Source organism: Perissodus microlepis, chromosome 4 (genome assembly GCF_051167445.1).
Source record: "Perissodus microlepis isolate ML-2025 ecotype Zambia chromosome 4, ASM5116744v1, whole genome shotgun sequence".
In the NCBI taxonomy this organism is placed as follows: Eukaryota; Metazoa; Chordata; class Actinopteri; order Cichliformes; family Cichlidae; genus Perissodus; species Perissodus microlepis.
In genome coordinates this window covers 17,185,526-17,204,455 of record NC_140464.1, presented here as the reverse complement: position 1 = coordinate 17,204,455, position 18,930 = coordinate 17,185,526, and the positions used below count along the sequence as shown (strand labels likewise).

General features: G+C 42.6%; 3 protein-coding genes across 11 annotated transcripts in view; 1 reads left to right on the top strand and 2 right to left on the bottom strand.

Moving 5' to 3' along the window:
* Positions 1 to 671: 671 nt before the first annotated feature.
* Positions 672 to 3,344, bottom strand: LOC146388703 (zona pellucida sperm-binding protein 3-like). Its single transcript, XM_084926175.1, has 10 exons — positions 2,893 to 3,344; positions 2,700 to 2,815; positions 2,512 to 2,615; positions 2,270 to 2,444; positions 1,903 to 2,020; positions 1,743 to 1,825; positions 1,491 to 1,660; positions 1,209 to 1,361; positions 1,057 to 1,137; positions 672 to 982 (listed from the first exon to the last, which is right to left on the bottom strand). Exons 1-10 carry the CDS (start codon positions 3,271 to 3,273, stop codon positions 687 to 689), a joined length of 1,677 nt encoding a protein of 558 aa, XP_084782301.1. The 5' UTR covers positions 3,274 to 3,344; the 3' UTR covers positions 672 to 686.
* Positions 3,345 to 8,220: 4,876 nt separating this feature from the next.
* Positions 8,221 to 11,745, top strand: LOC146388702 (uncharacterized). Its single transcript, XM_084926176.1, has 4 exons — positions 8,221 to 8,537; positions 8,846 to 9,202; positions 9,273 to 9,379; positions 10,030 to 11,745. Exons 1-4 carry the CDS (start codon positions 8,489 to 8,491, stop codon positions 10,246 to 10,248), a joined length of 732 nt encoding a protein of 243 aa, XP_084782302.1. The 5' UTR covers positions 8,221 to 8,488; the 3' UTR covers positions 10,249 to 11,745.
* Positions 11,314 to 18,930, bottom strand: part of tnrc6c1 (trinucleotide repeat containing adaptor 6C1) — a 47,880-nt gene continuing 40,263 nt past the window's right edge. For all 9 annotated transcript variants that reach the window (XM_084926166.1, XM_084926169.1, XM_084926165.1 and 6 more), the window contains one exon: positions 11,314 to 18,866. In XM_084926166.1, the coding sequence (XP_084782292.1) occupies positions 18,467 to 18,866 (400 nt within the window). In that variant the 3' untranslated portion in view covers positions 11,314 to 18,466. The remainder of the gene's footprint in view (positions 18,867 to 18,930) is intronic.

The window sequence follows — 18,930 nt, the reverse complement described above, 5'->3', positions numbered from 1 at the left end:
GACAGCATGGTCTCAGAGACCAGCTCAGTTACTGCAGATTAAACTGAATCATGTCTTATTTCACCCATTTTGTACTATTAGACGTTAGCACTGCATGAAGCAGTTCGATCATTCTACAGATCGATGTTTTATGTATTGCCTTGACTTTGATGCTGGCCCTCAAAGGGTTGATTATGTCTGCTGACGAGTCATTTTATTGATGGACAAACAGCACATTTCAGATTCAGCTTGAATATTTCAAATCGGATCTAAATTTTTTAAAAATGTTCCTTGATCTCTTCCCCCCAAGCAGTATATAATACATAAGTATGGTTTCCAATCATCACTAAAAATCTCATGTTAGTGCTGCCATTTCACTCTGTCCTTCACTACATCCCAGAACTTGTGTTGTCTTCCTCCTGCCTGACAGCTCCATATTTAATATAATCCTGCCGTCCACCTGTGCATTGTTGGTCTTATTGATGAGCTGCAAGTCAGACTCAAAACTGGATCTCCTTCCATATACAACCCTCATTCGAGACAGACCAGCACCATCTCGCAACCTCATGTTAGAAGACAAGTCCAGTATCAAAATGCAAGTGCACTCGTCAGTTCTTCCCACAGCTATAGGAGTAAGAACCAGCAACATGTTAAGTGCGGCAGTCTCCCATAATCTAAGGTTTCTCCATGTTGCCTGCTACTCTACATCATGATCTCCTTCCAAAAGTCTCATCTTGACCAGTGACCCCGTGCGTCCAAAGAAATGTGCCTTGTTGCAGTCCATTTGCAAGATTGTAACTGTGACAGAACAGATTAGTCAGATCAGAGTACAATGTATAGTTAAGTTTATTTCTTAGGGTCAGACTAGCAGTTGCATTAGACAGCATAGTCTCCTCCACTTCAAACTCTGAGGTGGTGTTGACATGGGGAGCTGCAGTGGTGCTGTTGTCCAGAGAGGATTCTTCAAGGTTCACTTTAGACTCTGGAGCATCTTCTTCCCCACCTGTAATTAGAGGAAAGAGAACCCCACATTATCAGTGTTCACATTTTTAAAGACTTGACAAGACCTTAGTTTACCTTTTCCAGTCGTTTCACTTTTGCCATCAGTCTCATCAAGGTCTGGTGCAGACAAGTCAGGAAGCAGTCCTTTCTCCAAATCTATTTTAAGAAGTTTCACTTATAACAAAACCAGACTAAAAATTAGTAATTACTGTTGCCCTTCTGGTTACCAAGTTTGTGTATTCCACTTCTCCACTGGCTGCCATACACAGCAGGTCCGCCGATTTTATCGAGACCCACAGGCAGTTTCTCCACAGGTAGAGGCCTGCTCTTCTGTGAGTGCAAGACCTTCACTGGTCCTAGTTTAGCTTCATGTTCCCACACTTCCCAAAAGAAAAATAGGACACGCCATCAGACTTTTGAGCACAAAACTGGGTTAATGCTGACATCTAGTGGTGACCAGCATGCACAAAACTAAACAGCAGCTACAATGGACAGACTGGAAACTCTACCCTGATTAGTCCTCAGTCCACTTTTCCTCAGCGGTTCAGGTTCCACTGGTTTCCCAAACCCACGGGGACCAAATCTTCCTTGGCTGATGGGCTTACTGCGGGGCTGGACGACTTCATTCTGGCTTTGACACTGCCCACAGAGGTAGTCGTTCCCATCAGCTGACCGCCATCTGAAGAGAATCATTGGCACGTTTTAGTCAGTCCCACATGCATTGACTTTCAATCATCTGTTGGACACACTTTCAGACACACCTTTCATTTATGAAGGTGCATGCTTTATTTGTGGATTCTGCATCATTCACTGGGACAGCAGTCAGATGGCATGTGATGTAGACCTAACAAGAGAATTTGTCAGGAAGACAAAGAAAGCACATCTGCAAGAGTACCACTTACAGCCACAATACATTCTCACCTCCCCTTTGTTGGCATTGTGGAACCTAAAGGCATCGATCACCAAGTGGAGCTTTTCGTCTTGTGCTCTGGGTAGGAAGAAGGCCCTCGACCCTGGAAGCCTTGAATCAACCAAGCACCTAAACAAGATTTTAGGGTAATGTGAGAGTCAGATAAACTACACTTAGCTTGCATTGACTGTAGAAACTTTAATAAACCTCAAGTCTGCATAACTCAAACCATTCTAGCCAGCCTTTACACCATCTTCATCATCAACAGTTACACTCCCTAAATGGCTCATCACTTAAGCCCCTCATTAACTTTGCAACTCCCGCTCAGGCTTAAAATCCACTCTAACGTAGTCCAAATCCAGGCCTTTGTGTGCTTACCCATTTTCAATAAAACTGTATCTGGGTTGAGTGTTCACGTCTGGGTGAAGAGTGGCCACACAGCTGCTCATGAACACCCGGAGTCCCGCGTGATGTCCAACTCTGACTGAGGCCTCGATGCTGATGGGCTCGCCGAGGTAAAACACATTAACCCCACGCTCGTGCTGCCAGTCGTCTGCACAGAGAGCAGAGTGGTGAGCATAAAATCAAGGACAAGAAGTCAGTGATGGAAGTCAACTCACCTGTCATCAGCTTCAGGTCAAACTCCAAGCGTTCCTCTGCGGTCTGCCTAGATGCGAAGGGGATCCAGGCAGGCTGTAGTGGAGAGCTGGACAAACTGTACTTCCTAAAATACAAAGCACTTTTTTAAAGGAGTGAAGAATATATTGATAATCTTTGAAGGTGTACTTTTTTAAAAAGGCATACAAACCTTTCATAATGGCACTCAATTGGAATCACAGCCTCCTCCATTCGGATTACGCCATGAGGAGAGGCCACAGGAGCGTAAATGAGGAGGTTTGTGTAGACTAGACATCCTTCAGTCATCTGTGGGGAGCAGGTGTGTTTATAAGTAGACAATGTAAGATTTAATACGTGTATAAGCTGCAGCACAGATTAGTTACCATGTGTTTGGTGCCGCAGTCCGCGAGGCCAGCATGGATCCTGTACTCATCCTCCGAGGCCGCTGCGGCTCTGCAGTCGTCGCTGTCCTCCACTCCAAGGCGGAGGTCGTCGCTGTTAACAGGAGCTCCAATAGCAAACATGTCTGCCTTGATCACGACCTCCAGAGAGTCCGGGTGGCAGATCACACCAACGGTGTTCACGTGCTCCCGTTCTTTTTGCTCCTGGTGCGCGCTGTGAGTGTGGCTGTGGCTCCACGGACGCGGAGCCCTCTGGAAGAAAGCATGAAGCGGTGGCGGCGGGAAAACTAAAGATGACTGAACGCAGAGTCCCGACAGGAAGAGCCCAACGAGGAGGTCAACCCAAAAATGTAAAGGCTCCATAAAGAAAACAAAAACAAGGCAACCAGCTTCGGACCGCGAGCGCTCCTGTCTGACCCACAAGACAGCACTCTAGGCTGACACGAGGAGCGTTTTAAGCTTCAACCAATCAGCCTCGCCAGAGTACCCCGCACACCTGAGTCCACTCAAACACTAATGAGCTTCTACCTGCATCCACGCAGTCTCGGGGTTCCTCTTGCCTCCTTTCCTAAACTCCCTTCCTTCACAGAAACATCATTGAGGTTAAGGAAAAGTGGGTAGGAAAGACGGGTAGGAGGCTTCATATGGATTTGGGAAAAGATATAACTACGTACTTTATGCAGATCGTGTTAACGAGAGCAGTCTGTGAGAAATTGTTGGAACTGTACAAAGATCTAACACCGAACAAGGGTGCTTTGTGTACCTCGTGGTTGTAGTAGTTGCTTCTATGTGAGTGTTAATTTACTTGTACTGAGAGGGAGCGAACGAGCGCGTAACTGGCACATTGGATGAGTGGCTCAAAGCTGTGAGCGAAGTGCCCAAACATGGCTCTGTCGTGAAACTCTTCATCAATGTTCACGATGAGTGTTTAGAGCTGACGCCCACTCACTGATGCTCAACGACGACACTGCTCAGATCAGGGGCGATTCTAGGATCAGAGCTTTGGGGGTGCTGAGCACCCAGAGAGCTGCCCAGCCAGGCAAAAATAAACTTTACACGTCACGATGAGACTTCTTCCCTGTCTCTGTCAGTCCCTGCATCTTTAAATGTCTCCAGTTGTCCCAAGTTCTCTATGACTGTCTCCTTGGTGCATTTAAACCCCTGTACCTCCCTGTCCTCGTCCTCTCTTGTCTTCGTCTCCGTTATCAGTCATCATAACTTTACCATCTCTGTGCAAGTCTGCAAATTTCTTTATTAAATCATAAGATTCTTAAATTCCTCAAGTCTCTCTGTGCCTGGGTCCTCGTCACAAAACACGACATCACTGTTTTTGTCACTGTACATTTTAACACAATTTAATCCCCAAATTTTGAAAAGTCTGTAACAAAACCATCAAATCTGATAAAGTTTATTTAAATGCTGCAAAAGAAGAATGGATTGGAATAAAAAAAAATACATATCCTAACCTTAATTACTGCGGGAGAATAATGAATGATGCTCATAGTGAGTAAAAAGTAAACTGAGTGCATTTTTTGGACAGAGATTCACTTTTAATGAGTATGTATAATATAATACAGATACATACAAAAACACTCCCAAAACAGAATAAATTATTACAAATAAATTATTACAAAATATTAATAAAAAAATATAAAAATGGAGGCAACTTTGCCTGTGGTAGAATGTATACAATGTATGAAAAAATCTTTACTGCAGATACTAATTTTACTAATTTAATAATACTAATTTTGTGTTGTAAGATTTACGCGTTTCATGCTTTCATAGTGGTACTTAGGAGAGCTTGACATTTTCTCAGGTGGTACACACTGTAAAAAGTTTGAGAAACACTGATAAGTGTATGTGTGCTTTTGGAAAACATTTAAAGCTGCAGTACAGAATCTTTGAAACAAGCCTAAAACATTTTTAGAATATAAACAGAGCATCTGCTTCTCTTTACAGCTCCTCACTCCACCAGGACTGTTTGGCACTTTCTGATAGTGTGCAAATGTGGTGCACGTACTGCAGCAGTCATACAGACAGCTGGACGGTCCAAAAGTTGGCCTACCTATTACTGGCTGAGGTTTTAGTAAAGTTGTGGCTGAACCACATAAAAATATATCATTAATTTTAATCTCCCCAGTCAATGATAATGTTATGTTGGAATGTTGTTAAAGAGGGTCAAAAATGTTTCAACCCAGTTTGTTTAGCAGATTCTGTATAGCAGCTTTAATATAGGGAGGACACAACTTCCTGATTGTATGAGTAAAATCAGGTTTTTTCTCTTTGTCAGTTTAACAGTTTCTGTTGTGCCTGTCACTGTTCCCTGTCTGTTTCCTTACCTGGTTCTTCCTGACCTTGTACTTTCTCCTCACATTCCCCTCTTTCCTCTCTCCCTCTTTGGACTGACAATCATACACAAATAGATTGTATTCAATTAGATGAAAAAATTACATTAATATGAAAAAAATACTATTAAGATCACTAATGAAAAGTCCTCTCTCAGTGTACTTTCAACCAAAAGGCAAATAACCAAACAATGAACCATGAACAGCAAAGACTTGAAATCATAGAACATTGACCTTTCCTTTTGTTTGTTTTTTAAGAAGACATATATGGAATACTGAAGAAAATTAATGGTATTGCTTTTTTTTTGTGGTGGCCACTTAGACAGATATAATTCATGTTACACAGGAATTAGGGGCCTGAATGTTGTGGCCGTTTTTGTTGAATGTTTATAAAACGCAATTTGTATTCATTTTTGTTTTTTCTTTAAAGTTGTAAGAATATGCTGACCTAGTTTTGTTATGTAAATTTGTAATTCATTTTATTGGAAAAGTTTTTAGAAAGTGATTGGTTTATTGTCTTATGGACCCTCCCATTAATCGGGGGATTAAGAGCACCCTGGAGGGGTGTGGTAAAGATGTATTTTTGTTTGCCAAATGTCTGATGGGAAGACGGGAGGGTTAGAAAATGATTTTTTGGCCACTTTTGAAGTTGTTAAAGCAAATCAAGTTAACTTTCGTTCAATTTTAAGTTTTAAGAAGTTATTTGGTTGATTTTGTTTATATTTTTCCACGAAATAAACGGCATATGATTTTTAAACAATGGAGTCAGAAGTGCGTTCTAAAACAAACCTCCCGTTGCCACCCACGGCCTTTTCTTGGACTTTTTTTGGTGTTTGGAACATAAAAGGCCGTGACACACATGAACAGCTAATAAAAGATATAAATATTGAAACATTGATCCAACATTATCCTTTATTTGATCTTACACTTTTACCTGAATGTTGCTCATTTTTTTTTGAAAAAAAAAAAAAAACCCAAAAACTTCCTTATATCCATTATGAACCTGGCTGTCTCTGTACACAAACACACAACAGGAGCTATACGGTTAATGGGCATTCAGTCAGCATTCAGTTAGCTAGTTAGTATCCATTTCAGACAGGACAGTGGTAACAACAGTAGGCTACGGACAATTTTAAGTTTTAGATTTTAAAGGGAGCAACAGGACGGTCAAATGTCGCTGATTTTACTACAGAGCAGGACGGATTGTAGGGTAGCAAACATCGTCGGAAAACAAGTTTTCAACACTGCAGGTTACCTGGTGTAATGTTTTTCAGCTAAAAAGAAACATGGTCTGACTCCTACCTAACTATATAAAGAGTAACTTAGGGTTAAATGCAGCTAACATGTCCTGTTTTCAGCCAAGCACTTACACCTCCGCTCCGCTGCGTCTCACAGTAGGGGAGAGGCGAGCTGGAACAAACCATTTTGAGGGGCGGGGGGGGGGTATCTATACTTTTGTTGTTGAAATGTTACGTCTCAACCAAGTACTGTATGCTTTTTATATTTTTAGTAGTGTGTCACAAAAACAGCAAATATTGTCAAAAAAGTAAGAAATCTTTGGGGGTGCTTCATTTTGGGGGTGCTTCAGCCCAAAAATGGGCTAAAATCCCCCCTGGCTCAGATCGTCTTGAAACGGAGCAGAAATCAGCTGATCTGCGCTGTCTTTATCTGAGCAGTGCGCAGATTTCACTGTACTGATTTAGTAACGATGTTAGAGATTGAGGAAATGTTTGTTAGATGTTAATGTGTGAATATTGCAATGTGCAACAAACAGACAAAGCAAAACAAAAAACCCGAAAGCAAAAGAGATGAGCGCATTTACGCACGTGGCCCAGTAGCACAGTAACCTTCATTATTAACAAAGGCTCCGGATCTGATAGTGAATAATATAATACAGGTCAACTGTTACACCCAGATTTCAAATAAAATGCATCATATTTCTTTTTTACTAATGATTTATTATTTACATTTTGTTCTTTGTTTATGTATAAGGTAGTTCTCTGGTGCTGCGTGTGGGTCCTATAGAACATAATTCCTATTTTGTCTTTCTTTGCTTTAGTTTCATTTACATACACTTTTAGGTGATATTTTATTTCTGAGGCTTTCTAATGAATGACCCTTACTGAAAAAAACTTACTGAACAAATTCATTAAATGAATCACATCATATATATTTCCATATGCACAGGTTGTTTTAGGTTCTTTTTCTGTGTGTGGGTAAAGAGAATGAAAAGGAACTCTTGGAGACGAGTGTCAGGGATGATTTTGTTACAGAAGGGTAGCAGCAAGACTGAAAGGGAAGGTTTACAAGATGGTAGTGAGACCTGCTATTATGTACAGTTTTGAGACAGTAGTACTGACAAAAAGACAGGAGGCTGAGCTGAAGATGTTAAGATTTTAATTGGGAGTGACGATAATGGACAGGATTAGGAATGAGTACATCACAGGGACAACTCAGGTTTGGAGACAAAGTTAGAGAGGTGAGGCTGAAATAGTTTGGGCATGTGCAGAGGAGGGATAGTTGGATGTTGAAGATGAAGCTGCCAGGAAGGAGGAAAAAAGGAAGACCTCAGAGATTCATTGATGTAGTGAAGGAGGACATGCAGAGGGCTGCTGAGGTGACCCCTGAAGGGAGAAGCCAGAAGATAATTTTCCTGTGAGTATGTAAGTAACGTTCACAGATTTATGTTCCGTATTGTTTTACGCATGTTAGATCTTTCTGTGTTAAGGAAGCTATAAAACCACCTCCCACACTCTGCTCCACCAAGCGTGGCTTCCTGACTGCAGGAACTTCACACAGTCACACAGAAACAAACTAGTTTTCGTATTTTAATCTGTGTTTAGTTGATAATGTTGTAACCTGACTGTTGGAGGCAGTCAGAAGATTCACATGTTAGAACTCTATATTTGTTTTTACTTGACTAATTTTTAAAAAAAAACTTCTTGAGGATGTTGAGGATTCATTTTCACTGTAGTTTTTTTACTCAGAGGGGTGTGCACCCAGCACGTGACAACCTTTAAAAGTCAGTTAGAAAATCTCAGCGTGGAGCTCGGAGACCAAGGGGAGGATTTTAACAGCTGCTCTCGCTTTGAAGTCGTCTTCCTGCTTTGAGGTGAAGAACAATAAATAGGGTGAGGCTGTCCACAGAGACTCACAAGAGTGTGAAACAAAGAGGAAAGACACATTATGACTGAGCTGCGGTGGATCTCAGAGCTTCTGTAACTGAACGGACAATGAAGGCGAGCCCGGCCTGGATTCTTATTTTCTTTCAGCTGTTCGAAGGTAAGAAATACGGACATTTGAATCATATTAATAATAATGTGTGTGTGTGTGTGTGTGTGTGTGTAGACTTAAACTAAAAGTTTGTAAGAGAAGGTTTGAAATCATAAACCTTGGTAATGAATAAAAGGAACATTTGATCTCATGATGGGGGGAAAAAAATCAACCTCCACAACGAGATGTAAAGAAAGTGGAAAATCTGATGGCTCCTTCTCCAGCTGTTTGGACATGTGATAGACAGAAGGGTTAATCCTCAGGGATGTTGAGACATATTTCCGTGTGGAGTTAACGTCTATCATTCCCTCCTTCAGCCAATGCAGAGGTGATCTTAAAACGTCTGACGGAGGGTCAGGCTGTGGTGATCTCCTGCTCCCCTTGGCAGGCCCACGGAGGCCTGACGGGCCTCCACCTGTACCACCGCGGTGTCCAGAGCCAGACAACCCTGGTGTCCGTGACAGAGGCCGGTGAGGTCACGGTCGCCACGGATCACAGAGCTCGCCTGGTGCTCCGTGGAGACCTGAGCTCCATGAAGGTCAACGTGACCATTTCTCGCTTAGAGCTGAGCGACACAGGGCTGTACATGTGGGATCTGAGCTACAGAGACACTAACAGCTCTGATCAGATGATCCTCTGCGCTCAGAAGACCTTCGTGCTGGTTGAGGTGGCAGGTATGTGGTTACACCACCTCACAGTGCAGGATTCAAGCTTGTTGAGATTTAACTGTTGTTTGTGCTGCAGGGAGGCCGTGCCACTGCTCTCCTGGTTACGCCCCTCTACTCTGGACCATCTTCACAGCAGCAGGGCTTCTTCTGCTGACCCTCACCTGGCTGGCCATCCAGAAATGTGTGAGTAGTTACCTCAGAGATGCAGCTTTAACCAAGCTCTGGTGGTTTGGTTGCATAACTCCATCAAAATAACGGCTACAGCTGCACGAGTGAGTTACACGAGGCTGATTATCAATTAATGTGTCGGCTATGATGCTGGTCTGACAGTCATCTGTTTTTTTGAGGGAATCTTCTGATAAAGTGTGATGTGTGACTGCAGCATCGTTACTCAAAATGTGCAAAAGGTATTAGCAGACAGGAGCCCAAGTTAGAGGTGAACCACAGCAGGATCTGTGTTCAACAACCCAGACAACCTCAATAAATGACTGTACGCTTCATTTCCTGCTGCGTTATTATTAATACCATCAGTTTTGCACAAAATAGCCAGGGTGCAAAACCCAAGGACAGAACAGTTTCTAATGTAATTAGTATCATTTGCCTTTTTAAGTAACAAACTTTATTTATAAGGTCTGTAATCAGGTACTGGTGGAGTGAGCGTTAAAGGAGAGATTACTGGAGTATTTTGATATTTTGAGACTGAAAAACCCCCAAGGGATTCTTTTTCTTTTTCTTTTTTAAATCAAGACGACACATCCAAGCTACAAAAACAAAAGCTGAAACTTTTTGTTCTATCACAATCTAAAAAAAAACCCAAACATGATGTGTTGTAGGTGAAGTTAAGGTCTCATCGCAAACCACAACCTCATGCTCCGATCTATGAGGAAATGGGCAGGAAGCAGCAGCACCAGAGCCCCAGAGGCCCCCAGAATAACCACGAGGCCCCCTCGCACCTGGAGGAAGTCAACTTCCCCGTGTACGCTAACCCAAACATCCGACAGCTTCAGGACAACTACTACGCCTGTCCCAGACAGCTCAAACTGAGAGACTGACACCATCAGGCCAACGGTGCTGCGAGCAGTAACAGGAAATAACAGACGCCTTTGCAAAAATACAAGCGCTGCACACGCTCTGATGGTGATTTGCATTCAGGATACAAAAGGATGAAGAAATAGCACGAACCTCCACTGAGGCGACTCACTCTCTGAGCAGTATTCACTTTCAAAATTGTATTTTGTACACATGCATTTAGTTTACTTTGTTCTTTTTAAACATAATTTAAGAAGTTTGTTATTTTCTCTGTTCAAAACCCTTTTTATATATGTGATCAAACATTTGAGTGGTGATACGTAAAAATGGTTAGTGATACTTTAGAGGTGTAACTCATTTTGGCTCAACTTGAAAGAAAGGCAGACGTGAAAAGTAAAAATGAGGTCAGAGGTCACAGGTCAAATGTGACATTTAGAATTCCTGCACACCATTATCAGTTAGCAAAACAAAAATAGCTCTTTATAACATTATTATCACTTTTATCTTCAGCTAAATCTACTGAGCTTGAAGGAGCGGTCAAAGGTTAAATATGACATATTTTAAATCCTTATACCAGGGGTGTCGTTATATGGCTTGGGGGCCAAAAACAGCCAGGTAGAGAAGACCTCCCCCATGACCAGTCACACTACACCAAAGTAATTAAGTAATATATAAACAATGTAACAGTCTTTTCACCATCTACTCTTCCATTTCCATTAACTACAGCAGCATTTCTTCATCATGAACTCTGATGTTCTGCTGAAATTGCACTTTTTTTTCTTACATCTGAGAGATTCAGTGTGTGGTTAAACTTCTTCACAGACAGAAATGAGTTTAACATCGCTGTTTACACGATAAATTTTTACGCTGATAACACACCACACTTGTAAGAATCATAGTGTCTGAGTCAGAAGGCTTTTTGTCAATTTTCGACCAATAAATCATTGAGTCGACCTTAAAGACCTCGATGGACTGTTAACCCGACCCCGCTCTACACCCTGTGGAAAGCCTTTGAGCTATCGTGTTTACAGACAGGACAACACACATTAAACCTTCTTGGTGGAAGCAATACATGAGAAGGGGACGGCTTTAACAGCCAAGAAACAAAAAAATGCTATTTTTATTAATATTTGAAAGAAGCTCCATAGTTCATGAAAACATTTGTTTCGGTGCATGTCATTTAACAATCACATTCTATGAGGAGTAAGAGATATACAGAGAGAAACAAAATAAAAACAAAACATTACAAGCCACTGACTTCTCATTAACTCTCAGTACAGACGTTTTTACTTAATATTTCAAACAAAAGAAAAAAAAAAAAGCAGCCCTAATCCCATAACTTTCCCACCCACCCTCTGTAAAACCTTAACTGAGGAGAAAAACAAACAAAAACAACAACAAAAAAAAAACCCTTGGAGGGTGACAGGCTAGAATCCCACAGTGCTAAAGAGTGAGACGCTCATTGGTTTTTAGGAATACACAGCATGGTGATGTAGCGCTAGGCCAATCTGAATCAGAGGGTGGGGGAGGAAGCTGGAGATGGAGGTCTCCAACCCCTCTCTGCCCTCTTTATCAAAGAAAAAAACAAAACAACTCAAACAAATAAAAACACATTGGATCCCCAAAACCCCTGCAATAGATCAGCCACCTACAGCAAGTAGGCCATAAAATCCCCACCTTCACCCCTCCCACCCCCACCCCAAACACTTGTGCATAGTTTCATGATCCTTTTACAACCAGCTCATGTTTTACAAACATCCTCCAAGCTGTGAAAAATGCTCCACAAAAAGAAAGAAAACAAAATTCATCTATTATTAATATTAATAATAATACCCGCTGTGGGAGAATGAGAGCGAGAGAGAGAGATAGAGACAAAGAGAGAGCGAGAGAGAGAGATAGAGACAAAGAGAGAGCGAGAGAGAGAGAGAGAGAAAGAGAGATTAATGCACAATGTTTCCTGAATCAGTCAGGACGGGACCTCATTAAGAAAACACAATAAAGATTCAAACATACAGCATTTTGCATGTTATTCACCATCTTTTTTTTTCTTTTTTTCTTAAACAAACTCAGACCATTTTTGTTTTTGTTTTTTCCATGTAAAGCAATTTTAATATATAGATTTATATATAAAGCACTCCATTTTTATTTTAAAGTCCATTATTTGGTTATTATGTAACTGCTACGGATTTAGAAACAAAAGGTATTCTCTCTTCTTCTGAAATCCATAACTTTCAGTGCTTAGAATTGTTTCTTTTAAGTCATCCTTTGTTTTTTGTTTTTTTGTTTTTTTCTTTAAACTCATAAAAATGTACATTAAAATGGCGTGGAGTTGGTACTCTGGAACCCTGGCCTTCCTGAGACAAGATCCACTTTTTCGTGTGTGTGCAAGATAGTGAGCAATTATGTCTTTTTTTTGTCTTCTTTTCTGTTTTTTATATAAAGGAAAAAAATATATATAATCAACATAAAACAAACAGGCTTCAGATAGTCCATGAACAACATTAACACAGAATAAAGAAGGTTAAACATAACAAGACAACACTGTTCAATCCCAGAGTTCTGAAAGTAGCACAATAAAATCTTCATTCTGTGAAGTGTTGCACTTTTTCTTAAAAATGGAAGCATTTGTCCTTTTTTTTTTTTTTTTTTAAATCTTTTTTTGTTTTTTAAAGTTTCCCCACATGGTTTCATTCCTTTGTTTTGCTGATTTGTTTCTGAACTCCAGAATAAAAACTGTAAACTGTCAGTGGCCTTGCAGAAGAACAGATGAGTGAACTAAGAGAAAACCGAACGAAAGCTAACAAACCCCGAAAAATAAAATAAAAATAAAAAGGTAGGCACCTCTGAATGAGCCCTAGAAGCCAAGGCTCGGTCTGATGTCATGTCCTTCACCCTCCGTTGCTCAGATTTGGGAGAGCTGAAGTCCTTCTACCCCAATCTATGGCCACAGGTCTGCAAAATACTTTTTTTTTTTTTGCTGCATTTTTTTTTATACATATATGATTTTTTTTCGATTTTTTTTTAAGTTTATAGTCTGAAAAATGGTGCAATACTCAATTATGATCCATACTTTCTTGGATTATTCCACAATGAAAGCCACTAAGGTAGATAAACATTACATTTTCTTTTTAAAAACACACTTATTTTTAGTCCTTGAGTAAACATTTACACATGAACTGTCCCCCCAGATACCTCTTCCCCCCTCCCCTCAGTACTTGTATCATGTTGTTCATATAGCTGGATGAGGGGTGAGGCTGACACTCAGTGCAACGCTAGAGGCTAGTAACAATTAACATCAGAATATAGTATTTGACAAGCAAAAAGAAAACAACAACAAAAATGATACTGAACTGAAGAGAAACGTGAGGCAGAGATCCCTCCGCTGTAATCACGAGCTCTCACGCATCGTTTCACCTCGCAGACATTCATTCACAACGTACAGTACAAGCGGCCTTGTGCAAACACTCAAATACGACTGATGTAAATTTGCCTTTAAAAAAAAAATAATAATTTTTTAAAACCGATCTTTGTTTTTTTTTCACTCTGAAATGATGCTTAAAAATAACAAAAAAAACCTCCAAAGTGAATGAATGAGACAAAAAAAGAAAAACACTACAAAAAAAAGTGTTCACATTACATTATTGGCGCTTCTTTTGATTCAAGTATTTGTTTTCATTATTTTGTATTACTCTGATATGTTTATGATCTTGTCTTCTGGGAAACATTGATGTTGGATACAGAGGGTAAGGAGCTGATGCCAGGGCAGAGGGCGGGGAGGTAAGGGTAAGAGTGTGGGTGGGTGGGGCATTAGGCTTAAGTGGAAAACAGAAATCTAGCCATAGACACACATACACCCACAAATGTACGCTTGGTTGTATCCTGTGTATGAGCTAGCATGTGCATATTCAACCCAGACCTTTGTTTTTAGAGATTTGCTAATTCAGCTCTTTTTGCCCCCAGACCCTCGACTGATCCACGACTGAGAAGTAGATTTTACTCGAGCTCCAGTTGCCTTTGAGTCCGTGTGACTTAAAATAACAATAAGAAATCGTAAAAAAATCAGAGGGCGGAGGGGAGGATGTGATTTCCAACACTAGACAGGTAGATAAGAGTGCAGACGAAGGCGTGGGAGAGGGTGGGGCTTCTCAGTGCTGGTGAAATCCCAGGGCACGTCTGAGACTCTGTCCTGGTCACCCATCCCTCCCACTCGGTTCAACTTCCCCCTCCTCCCGTTGATTCAAGTCCAGTGTGGAGCAAAATGCAGGTTTTTCAGGAACAATCGCACAAAAACAGACAGCACAGGCAATAGTGATTGTTTCGTTGAATGATGCGAGTCTAAAGTGACTCTGGAAGAGGGTCAAAAACCACCCCGCAAAGAGTTTTAAGACTTGGTACCGAACTTGAGGTGCGTCTCTTGTTTCTGCTGATACGTCAGATCCCCGCTTGGACCCCCAAAGTCAAATGTGCAGACATGACCTGTTTTCTATATATTCTTATATATGCGTGTATACTGGCTGGCGCAACCTTCAGGTTTGGAGGTCCAGAGTGAACCTCCATGATACAGCTTCTCCCAGGCGTGGCTCGGAGAAACGAGCCCAGAGAGGGTGAGAAGGCGGCAGCTTGCAGAGAAACAGAAATCAGGCGTCTCGGCCTCAGAGTGCACAGCTGAAACAGACTGTGGTTTTTTTTGTAGTTTCTAGTTTTTGCAAAAACCTTGATGATAAAGGAAAAAAGAGAAAGATAATGTTTTTGGTTTTTAAAGAGATGTACCCGATGTGACCCATAAACAGTGCACAGACACATACAGGAACGCTCCCTCCTCCTCTTCCTCCTCCTACTGGTGAGTGACCAGCCCCACTCATCTGACCTTAAGCCTCCCACAGCTCCCACAGCGATAACATACACTCATTGTTGCAAAGGATAAATCAGGATGTGGCCAAAAGTGGAAATAGACTTTTAGAAATCTGTTGGCACAAAAACTCAACTTGGTGCCTCCAGCAGGTCATTTAGTGTCATCTAACAGCTCTGTCCACTACACGCCCCGCCCCCATCCTTTATTTTTTTCTATTCTGAAGAGAGGCTCCATCAGTGTCCCCTACATTTGAATCCAGGTGAGGTTTCAAGAGAAGCTGCCCGGTAATAAAGGTCGAGAGGGTTAAGTGGAAAATTGGCGGATGTAGGGGATGGCTGTGAGCGAACACCTCCTTGTCTTTGCATAGAAATGGAAGGCTGTCATCAAGTTGAGGTGGTTCTAAGTGATAACTGGGTGCTCCCAGAGTTAAAGCACCAGCGTGAGCGAGGCCTATCAACACTAAAAACGATGGGTGTGTTACGACACAGCGCAGTGGACGCTCGGTCACCCCAGGATGGACAGAAGAAGTTGGCTTGTCATCCTGGAGAACCTTAAACTACACCCCCTCCCCCCTCCTTTTCATCCTGATTTGACTCCTCAATTCTGAACCCCCTCCCTCCCTCCCTCAGTGATTCACGCGGCTGAGGCGTACCTCTAAACTACACGCTGGTTCTGCCTTGGAGGCAGCGGCGGTGGGAGGGACAGGAAAGAAGATGAACACTGCATAAAAACCATGAAATCATCAAATATAACAATCGTTCATGATAACAGCAACAATATCAGCAAACTTCTCACAACAAAACAAAATTAAAATGCACACCAGCAACTCCAATAAAAAAAAGAAGAAGAAAAAAAAAAAAAAGAAGAAGGGGAAAATACAATAAAACAAAACATCAGTCGACTCCGTCTCCGGATAAAGTGATCCTTGCAGGAGAGAGACGGGAGGAGAGAGTGGAAGTGGAGGTTGCTGACAGACTCTGGTGTAGCAGTAGTAGTAGTGAGTAGTAGATTCAATACAAGGTGGCGGGCCAGTTCTGAAGGAGCTGCTCTTGGGAGGAAAAGGAGAAGGAAGAGGAGGGAAGCTAGTCTGTAAGGGTCCGCAGGGAGGCAGCGAGCGAGCGTGGGAGATGGAGGGAGGGGGCGAGGGCTGCTGCAGCACTGCACTCTGCAGCAGGCAGGCACTCAGTGGCCACACTATCACACAGGTTGGCAGGACCTCCAACAACAAAAACAACCCAAAAGCGGGGGTGGGGGTGGGGGCAATCCTCCCTGCTGAACCCAGTAGAACATGAACACGTCGAGTGTTTCCAGACACCAAGGATAAAGATTTCAAAAGTTGCAATGTAACAGTGATATCTACTTTGATAGCAGAGGGGTGGAGTGCTCTGAGGTCTTTTCCTGCCACCACCCATCATCGTTTGACTTAGTTCTTCTTTGTGTTTCCCTTCACTTTGCTACTGTTTGACATCCTTTCTGGTCCCGATGACTCGAGGGAAGAAGGACTCCAAAAAAAAAGGAAAAAAAAAAAAAAAAAATTGGGGAAAAAATAAATTCACATCAAGTTCAAAAATAAGTATACAGAGAAGCCACTAAGCAGATTGCTTTTTTTTGTCTTTTCAAATTTTATTTGCCAGTGTTGCTTCTCCTTTCTTCTGTTCGTTGGCATTGAGGGTATGAGGAGTAGCCGTGCTCTTGCTATGTGCTGTGATGAGACCACCAACTCACACAAATCGTTGATTCAGACATTTCTTGAAATGCAAATGTGGGTAAAATGGAGGGAAGGGGAGTCATGTGGTCTTCTTGTTTTGGTTTGACGCCATCGCCCCGTCATGCACGCACACACACGCACGCACACAGACACACGCACGCACACCTGCCCGTCCTTCTCCCCAAAAATCAGTCACAAGCATAATCGTGGAGAGTCGGGTGGTGTGTGCGTCCTTGTGTTTTAGACAGAAGGCCAGCGTGCTACTCTCCTGACACCCTGCAGGGGGAGACAAAGGGAAGCTGTAGTGGCAGGTTTTTTTTTTTGTTTGTTTGTTTTTTGTTTTGCAATGAGGAGAGATGAGGGCCGGTACAGGCGGGTGGATGGGTGGGTGGTGAAGTTGGCGGGCAGACAGATAAAGTGTTTGCAGTTCATTCGTTACAGTCTCCTCTATTAATCCCGCGAGTAGGGGTGCTTGGACGGTGAGAGTCTGTGGCTATAATATTGCACGTCGCTTGAAATGGTTGCTTTGCAGGCGGAGTGGGCGCGTACGGTAGAGGGGGCGAGGCAGAGGGAGGGAACGACTTAAGTTTTTTTTTCTCCTCCTCCACAGCATCAGTGAGTGGGTCTGAGAGACTGAGACCAAACTGCGAGGTGTCTCCCCGCAAGTGAGTTGAGGTGCATCGAAGTGTTTCGTCTTTACAGTTCCATAGTAATAGCAGTGGTTCATTGTTGTCGCCCATCTTAACTGTACATGCGACGACCCCACCCACCCCGTCCCTCGACACCACCACATAAGATTGACAGACACATTTTGAATAATATCATTTCTTAGCTTTGTTTGCAATGGTTCAAGAAGAGAAATTAAAAATAAAACTACAAAAATAAATGGCTTGAACAAGGCGAACAGAGTTGCATCATTCCCTTTGAGCGCTGTGAGGGGAACTCAATCTGCTTTTAAACAAAAAAACTAAACTAAACAAAACAATGCACTGAAGTCGCGAGCTGTGGTTGCTTAAGCGGTTGTTAAGCCGCAGCAGCATGTACTCTCCACTCAGGTTTCACTGGCTCAGAAATAAGGGTGTGCAGGTGTCCGTATGCTTCTTCACCAAGTACAGAGTGAGTGAGGATAGCAGGGCAGGAAATAGTTTAAGGCTAATTATTAGTGCTGAGAGAAACAAATGTCGAGTCTGGACCAGCTGAAAGTTCAACAACCACTCTGATTGAAGGGTTTTGTTTTTTTTTAACTTTGGGAATGACGCCTTTTTTTTTCCATGGATCTCTGAGGTGCAGTATGATTGCCTCAAAAAGGCAGTGAGGGATTAGTTTAAAGATGGCAGCTCGTCACTGTGTCAGTTTGACTAAAAGTACGTCTCGCGCGGCAAAGTTCTCAAAAGTTCATTTCTGAAAAAATAAAATAAAATAAAGTTCTCGTTCCTGTGAAGTAAAAGCTGAACACTGTGATCAAAATATCCGTTATTGGGATTCACAACAGAACTGCAACTAAAAATGTCAGTAAAAACTCAGGAGGAGACGAGGCTGACGAGGGCGAGCAGCAAGGTGTTTCCTCGTCCTCCTCCGTCTCTCCTTTCCACCTTTACATCCACGCTGATTATCTCCACATTGATTTGCAAGGTTTTTGCTCCTGTTTGTGTTTGTTTTTGTAAGCCTAGACTCTTCTATCCTACATGGACTCCCCGCTCAGCAGGTCCCCAGGCAGCAGTGTATTGATTGGGGTGGGGCTCCCCATGACCCGTCCCTCCTCTCCACTCGGGGGTCCCCACAGGCTGGAATACTGCTGAACACCACCCCACAGCAGCTCTCCGCCTGTTTTTGTTCCGCCTGCTCCCAGGCCGCCGCTGCTACTGTTGCTGCCGGCGCCGTTGTTGTTGTTGTTCCAGTGGGGCGAGTGCCCGATGGGGTGAGACGCTCCAGACCCGGTCCCGCCCATCCTTGTCTGATTGGTGCCTGGAGTGGCCTGCCAGCTGGTTGTTCCTCCGAGTGACTGGCCCTGTGCAAAGAAGCGGTTCACTTCCTCTTCCCCGGCGAACTCGGCCAGGATGGTGGTGTTCCCGAGCACGCACCTGCGTGGAGATGGAAGCAAAAACACAAATGATTCATGGTTAAAGTGCCCTAAAATCAACTAAG